At 40.3% G+C, this 8,286-nt stretch overlaps 1 protein-coding gene across 1 annotated transcript in view; it reads right to left on the reverse strand.

The window, feature by feature from the left end:
- Positions 1 to 8,286, reverse strand: part of SLC5A11 (solute carrier family 5 member 11) — an 85,590-nt gene that overhangs the window by 65,153 nt on the left and 12,151 nt on the right. The window contains exons 2-3 of the mRNA XM_004705708.4: positions 7,306 to 7,463; positions 4,382 to 4,453 (exon numbers count right to left, since the gene is read on the reverse strand). Coding sequence (XP_004705765.1) covers positions 4,382 to 4,453; positions 7,306 to 7,440 — 207 coding nt within the window. The 5' untranslated portion in view covers positions 7,441 to 7,463. The remainder of the gene's footprint in view (positions 1 to 4,381; positions 4,454 to 7,305; positions 7,464 to 8,286) is intronic.

An 8,286-nucleotide genomic window follows, 5' to 3' on the forward strand; every position in this document is an offset into this window, starting at 1 on the left:
GGTATATTGACTGCTATATTAACAAGCAGTGGGGAGGTATCTCGGCTGGGGGTTTATTGATTACACAACAGGCTCCTCTCAGTGTATGGGATGCATCACCAAGTCCTTTACGTTTTAAGTGTTTGCTAGTAGTTCTCAGGGGGATGTTTCTGTTAGTAAATATTTAGGTTTCGGGCTAAGCATAGTGGGCTATCTAATCCTGGTTTGCTACTTAGCCATTGTGTATTCAGATAAAGTCACTTTCGTAGTTGATTTTTATTTTTGCTAAAGTTTTTGTAACAGCGTACAATTGGACACACCAATTCCTCCTAGTCTTCAGACATGTTTCCCTTTGTATTTTTTCATTGTAATTTAGGTGAAAGCTTATAGCCCCAAAGGGTTTTCCATTCAGCAATCCGTACATCTTTTGTTTCCTGGCATTGATGATAAGCCCCACGATGTCACAGCACTCTCCTCACCTCCTCCCTGGTTCTCCATTACCATGTCCTTCTCTCCTGTTCCTCCTGCCTGCTGAGATCCATCCCGGGCCTAAGACCGCCTGACTGCGCGTGTATGGTGGATTGCTCTAAGAAATGCATACCTCAGAGGATTATTATTGATTGGCTAGAAACTGAGTCCTGGGGTGAGTTCGCTTCCAGGCCTGAAAGGTGACCAAGGGGCATCGTCTCAAGGATTCCATCAGCCACTCTCAGACCAGTTAGCCTGGTCTTTATGATGTTGCGTTTTGCGCCACAATTTCTTCCCACCATCCAGGAGCATCTATGATGATCCATTTCTGCGTGGCCAGTAATGGTCAGTGAGCACCCAGGAAGTTTTTCTGGTCTCAAAGTCAGAGTCTGGGGTTCATGTGGTCAATGAGCCCATTGGACTGCTTTCACATATCTTTGATTTTCTTCACTTTTCTTCAAAGCTGAACCTTTGCCGGCCACTCACAAGCTTTTAAGACCCTAGTGACTACTAACCAAAGGAGAATGTAGAGCACTGCCTTTGTGGACTGTTGTGTCCATTGACCTTGAGGTCCCTCAAGACTGGGATCTTGATCCCACAAGCCCAGCAATGAATTCCCTCAAGGCATCTGGTAATGGCTAAGAAGAAGACTTCGTAACTTTGTCTTTTGTGTGCTTTATGAAATGGCTATATTTGCAGCCAACCCCATTGCATTTTGTGGATGTAGACCCACTACTTGACCACACTTGTTCAGCTTGAGTGTCTATCTCTGCATCCACCTCTAGATTATTGTTGTTACTTTACTGCAGGATTTGTGTGTGATAATATTTATCTTTGTTGCCTTTAACTCTTGTGCACCTCCGGTGTCTTCTTTCATCTTGAGCATTTTTTGTTGAACTCGCCTTTATTGTAGATTGCCTTTCCCAGTTAATACATATCTATCCGTTGCTTGGTGATTTACCCTCCCTCCCCTCTATCTCTGATGACTTTCAAAAGATGTTTCTTTCTGTGTGTAAATCTATTCTTGACTTTTTATAGCAGTAGTCTTGGGCAATATTTGCTCTTTTGTGACTGATTCATTTCACACAGCATCATGTTCTCCAGCTTCACTCGTGTTATAAGCTATTTCACAGATTCATTTTGTAATTGTGTAGCAGTCTACTGTCTCACAGTTTACTATTCATCTCTTCATGACATTTAAGTTGTTTCCATCTCTTTACTATGGTAAATAATTCTGCAATGGACATGCGTATGCATATATCTATTCTTGTCATGGCTCTTATTTCTGTTGGAGATATACCTAGTGGTGGTTTTGCTGGATAATATGCTATTTCTATTTCTAACTATTTAAGGAAGTGCTATACCATCATGATAACTGTAGAAAAGGTTGAAGTTGTCAAGGATTTTGTCTTGCTCGGATCCAAAATCAGTGCTCATGAAAGCAGCTGTCAAGAGATCAGAAGGTGTGTTGCATTGCATAAACCTGCTGCACAAGATCTCTTGAGAATGTTGGAAGGCAAAGATATTACCGAGGACTTAAGTGCTTCATAAGCCTGTGAAAGTTGAACAGTCAATAAGGAAGACAAAAGGAGAATCGATGCATTTAAACGACGGTGTTGCCAAAGAATGTTAAAAATACCACGGACTGCCAGAAGAACAAACAAATCTGTCTTTGAGGAAGTACATGACAATGCTTCTTAAAAGTGACAATGGTAATACTTTGTCCCATGTATTTTGAATATGGTATCAGGGGAGACCAGTCCCTGAAGAAGGACATCATGCTTGGGAAAGTGGGGGGGGGGGGTTCAATAGAAAAAAATGAAAACCTCCGGGCGATAAGTTGACACAGCATCTGCAGCAATGGCTCAAACGGAACGATTGTGAGGATGACCCAGAACTAGCCGGTGCTTTGTTCTGCTGCACTATGACTCGGAATCAACTCGTCAGCTCCTAACAGTAACAAGAAACCAAAACTGCCGAAGATACCTGAGTGCCAAATGGAGGCTTCTGAATGTAATTTGAAGACTTGATGAAGAGGAGGAAAGATACTCATGCCCCCACTCTAATTCAACCTTGTTTAATGTGTCTGCAAACAACTGAAAAGTCTTTGGGAAACACTTCATCTCTTGGACTTACTGCAAATGGATATGTCTTCCCTTTTACTAGCTCAAATACTTTCCTTTATTTTAGAAGTCAAACTGTTATCCATGACCTCTTACTTATGACTCATGAAGTAGATGTGTGTGTGTGTGTGTGTGTGTGTCTACCCTTAGAACCACTTGGAAAGAAAATAGTTATGGAATTGTGCAAGTTTTGTGTTCTCAGTACCCATTTCACTTTCTTCCAAGAATGATATCCATTTTCCTTTAGGATTCAGCACTCATTTCTGATGTGATATGCTTCAACTAAGGTTCCGTCCTCTCAGCATAGGCATTCAATATATAACTCATGCTTGAACAAATCAACATCTCAAATTATCCTTGTCACAGTATTTGACTCATGGATGGGCATGAAACTCACTCAGATGAGCTATTTTCCAAGAAATATGCCTTACTATCAGGAAAAAAAATGAACGATAGCTTTTGAGGTCTTAAACTCTTGTCTTCAAACAAGCAGTCATCTAATTGAGGTTTCAACCAAGTCCAAATGGAACAAGCACATCAACCCGTGTGACCCAAGGATTTTAAATGATATCCAAAGTCAAAGAAGGAAAATGCTATCAGAACTCCAATTGTGGACACCTGGTCTGCTGAAGGCAATGGACAACAGTGGAAACCCAAAATCCATTTGCAGGGTCCACACATAGATTAAACCTCAGGTGAATCCCCTGTGACCACAGTCATGGGATGTGAATAGCCCTGTTATCAGACAGAGAGAGCACTGTGAAGTTGATAATGGCAGATGGAGTTAGGTTAAAATGTAATATCTTGTCATTTGATATCCCTTTTGACCCTTTTAGAAGTTGTTTCAGTTTTTTCAAAGTGAAGGGGAAATACACAGGGAATAAATCTCTGGGGATCCTCTCTAATTATGGACCAGGCATGTGACTAGCCTTGCCATCATGCAGAGTACTTTGGAAAGAGGAGTATTGCAAATTCAGTTAGGTTAAGATTTAACACTTCATCACTTGATCTCACTTTTGACCTATTTTAAATTGGCTCTAGTTTAATAGTTTCTACTTTCTTTTCCAATTGAAGTTTTCCTCTGTTTTACTTTTTAATTTTGTTGTTGTTGTTGTTATTTTGTAGGTTTTTCGATATATGAAATCCAGTATGGGTAAATCTATGGAGACAGTTACTGGATTAATGGTTTCTTAGGGGTGTGGTAGGGGAGGTGGGGAGGAAATGGTTAACTAAGAACAATGAGTATAATGATTGTACAATACTTTTTGATATGATTGAACTATTGAATTGTATGATAGGTAGATTTGTACCATTAAAACTGTTAGGGGGAGAAAAAGAATACTACCTTAAAAGAAGGTGTTCTTGACATGTTGAGCCAAAACTTGGTAGGACGAAAGGTGTGAAGTAAGTTGCTGCTGTGAGACATGATTCCATTTGGGAATAACACCATCCACAAAAGAAGTTGATAGTTGATGGGTGAGTGAGTGGATGGCTGGATAGATAGATAGATAGATAGATAGATAGATAGATAGATAGATAGATAGATAGATAGATAATTAAGTCCTATTAACATAACTTGGATTTCTGCATTCAGCCATATCTGAAATTGGCCCGGCCATAGCTATTTCACGTAGGTGAGTTAATAAATTCCCTTTTTGTTTAAACCAATTTGAATAGGAGTTCAGTTGTCTCAAGTTTAGATAGCACCTTCCATGGAACATGAAACCAGTGAGTATGGAGGAAGCAAAACCTGGCAGAATGTCAGCATTTGGAGATTCTTTGAGAAGTGCCTTGAAGCAAAGACTACTTACAGGCCACCACACCATGTCCCTTCCAGCCAAGAAGTAGCCTTTCACTGTGTCTCTTTGCGTCCTCACTGTGGACTGAAACACAGAAAAGGGAAAGTTAGCAATCTAAACCATTCCAACATGGCCGAGGTCAGGGTTTGCAAATTAAGAAGCCAATGGGCCAGATTCTTCTTCAGCTATGCTTTGTTTTTAAAGGAGATTTTAAACGGAGACAGGGAGAAAGATGGGCTTCCTACTCCCATAAAGATGTATAGCCTTAGAATCCAAAAGGGGCAGTTCTACCCTGTCTTATGGGGTTGCTATGAGTCAGAATTGACTCAATGACAGTAAATTAAAAGAGACATAACCTCTTCCAATAAATCTAGCACTATCACTCCCTGTTTTACATGGTTTCTCTACAGCAGCTTAGAATCGATGCATTATTCATGAAGAAAGAAAGAGGTCATTAAAAAGAAGGAAAGATCAAAGCGGATGGCAGAAGAGATTCTGAAACTTGCTCTTAACCATAAAGTAGCTAAAACAAAAAGAAATGATGAAGCCAGAGAACAGAACAGAGCATTTCAAAGGGCAGTTCAGAAAGATAAAGCCAAATATTAGAATGAAATGTGCAAGGATCTAGAGTTTCAAAGCCAAAAGGAAAAAATAATGCTCAGCATATTTTAAACTGAAAGAACTCAAGAAAAATTTGAATTTTTCAATTTTTTGCAACCTTGAAAGATTCTTTACTCAAGTTGCAATATTGGAAGATTCTTGAGACAAAATATCAAATGATGCAGGAAGCATACAAAAGAAGATGGGAAAAAATACACAGAGTCACTGTACCAAAAAGAACTTGTCAACATTCCACCATTTCTGGAGTAGCATATGAACAAGAACCAATGATACTGAAGCAAGACTTCTAAGCTTCACTGAAAGCATTTGACAAAAACAAGGGTCCAGGAATCAATGAGAAATACAAATTGAAATGTTTCCACAAGCTGATAAAGCACTGGAAGCACTCACTCCGTCTATTCAAGGAAATTTGGAAGAGAGCTACTTGGCCAGCTGACTGAACAAGATCCATATTTGTACCAACAACAAAGAAAAGTGACCAACCCAACAGAATGCTCAAATTATAGAACAATATAATTAATATCACATGTAAGTGAAACTTTGCTGATGATCATCCAACAATGGTTTCAGCAGTACATTGACAGGAAGGTGCCAGAGGTTCGGGCCAAATTCAGAAGATGATGTAGAACAAGTGATATCATTGCTGATGTCAGATGAATCTTGTCTGAAAGTAAAGGATACGAGAAAGATGTATATTTGTGTTTTATTGACTATGTTAAGACATAGTCAAATTGTGTGCATCATAACAAACTATGGATAACCTTGAGAATAATGGGATTTCTAGAGCATTCATTGTGCTCATGTTGTACATGGATCAAGAGGCAGTTATGCCAACAAAATAAGGGAATACTTCATGGATTAAAATCAGGAAAGATATGTGTCAAAGTTATACCCTCTCCCCATACTTACTCAATCTGTATGTTGAGCAAATCATAAGAGAAACTGGTTTATATAAAGAAGAGTGTGGCATCAGGATTGGAGGAAGGCTTACTAACAAACTGCATTATGCAGATAACAAAACCTTGCTTGCTGAAAGTGGGGAGGACTTGAAGCATTTGCTGATGAAATCAAGGAGTGCAGCCTTCCGTATAGATTACCACTCAAAGTAAAGAAGCCCAAAATCCTCACAACTGGACCAAAAGGTAACATCATGACAAATGGAGAAAAGTTTGACATTGTCAAGGATTTTGTCTTGCTTGGAACCACAATCAATGCTCATAGAGGCAATAGTCAAGAAGTCAAAATATATGTTGCATTAGGTAAGTCTGCTACACCAGACCTCTTTAGACTATTGAAAAGCACGATTGGCTGGGAGGTGGATCCAGTGTTGAATCCTTTCATCGCATGTTCAGTCTGTATGCTGAGCAAATAATAAGGGGCTGGGCTATATGGAGCAGAACATAGTGTCAGGATTGGAGGAAGCCTTCATAACAACCTGAGACATGCAAGTGACACAACCTTACACGCTGAAAGGGAAGAAGACTTAAACTGCTTGCTGGTGAAGACTGAAGACTGTAGCCTTCAGCGTGGATTGCAAGTCAATGTAAAGAAATGAAAAGTCTTCATAACTGGTCCAAAAGGCATGATGGTCAATGGAGAAAAGATCGACATCGTCAAGAATTTTATTTTGCTTGGGTCCACAATCAATGTTCATGGAAGAAACAGTCAAGCGATAAAATAATGTATTATATTGACTAAATCTGTAGCACAAGATCTCTTTAAAATGTTGAAGGGCAAGGATGTCACTTTGAGGCTAAGGAGTGCCTGACCATGGTATTTTCAATTGCCTCATATGATGCGCAAGTTGGACACTGAATAAGGAAGAATCAATGCATTTGAATTATGGTATTGGAGAAGAATGTTGAAGACATGGACTGCCAGAAGAACAAACAAATCTTCCTTAGGAGAAATGCAGGCAGAATGCTCCTTAGATAGTGAGGCTTCATCTCACATACTATGGATGTGTTATCAGAAGAGAGCAATTCTTGGAAAAGGATACCATGCTTGGTAGCGTGAAGGGTCAATGAAAAAGAGATGGATTGGTACAGTGGCAACAATGGGCTCCAACATAACCATTTTGAGGATGGCACAGGACTGGGCAGTGTTTTGAACTGTTGAACATCGGGTCAGTCCGAGTTGGGATTGATTTGATGGCACCTAACAACAACAGCGTTCTGAATAGTCCATGACCTTGAGCTAGTTTCTTCCCCTCTATCACAGTTAGTGTCTTGTTCTCAAAATAACTGGATTGTCTCAAGTCTTCTGTCCTGACTGTTTCCTTTTCCCCCCCGGACGATTCTACCGACCTAACTTACCCATAATCCAACAGCCAGGACAAAGACGAAGTACAGGACCAGCACTGCGATGTCACCTGGCTCCAGGCTCCTCTGGGGAAAGGCCTCAAGAGGATCTGGCTGTGGGGGTTTAGGACTTCCTGTGGCGCTCTCCATGGTCCTGAACGGACTCTTGAATACTGCAGAAGTAAAACCATGCATCGTGTGTTGGAACCTGCCATCACTCTTCCTATGTCATTTCTAGTTGCCTCTCTGGAACACCCAAGGAAAGGTACTGCAATAAATATTTTCAATGAAGTCACATCGACGACACAGCCAATTTCATCGCCTGAGCCGCTCAGTAAAAGACAGAGAGATAAGGAAGGTTAATAGAACAGATGGTCTTATCATTCTCTTCCATTTAGTAAGCACAAAGCCAGGAGTGAGGGGGAAAACAAGACAATTTCCATTTCTGAGATACCTCATAGCTGGGTTCGGGTAAAATCAATGACTGTGTCAAACTCAGCCAAAGATGCTGAAAGTTTGTTCCTCTACTGGGCTACAGCACATACAATGACATATATTCATGGTCACTGATGTAGTCACTACCAAATCCCAGACATAATCCTAAGTGCCCACAAACCAACAAGATGGGCAGTATTATTATCTTCCATATTTACACATAGGGAAACTGGGACACTGAAGAGTTACATATTTTTCCAAGGTCATCTTACTGGGCGATTCTTGGTTTTAGAACTCTAGTGGCACCATGGTTGCACTCCCTCAGCTGCTATCGGATAGGCTGCCCATGCAAATCCACAAAGTACCTCTGCTAGACAAAGACAAGACAATCTGCTTCCAGACTACTCCCTAAAATATTACATCCTACAAAACCTATGTGTTTTCCCCACTCTGTTGCATTGGGTTGCTATGAAAACACCTGTGTTAGTCTGGGTAGTTTAGAGAAACAAATCCACAGAAACTCATGTATAAGAGAGAGTTTTATATAAAGGTTAAGTGCAC

Source organism: Echinops telfairi, unplaced genomic scaffold, assembly GCF_000313985.2.
Source record: "Echinops telfairi isolate 266 unplaced genomic scaffold, ASM31398v2 ScPeMD7_5;HRSCAF=22, whole genome shotgun sequence".
NCBI classification, from domain to species: domain Eukaryota; kingdom Metazoa; phylum Chordata; class Mammalia; order Afrosoricida; family Tenrecidae; genus Echinops; species Echinops telfairi.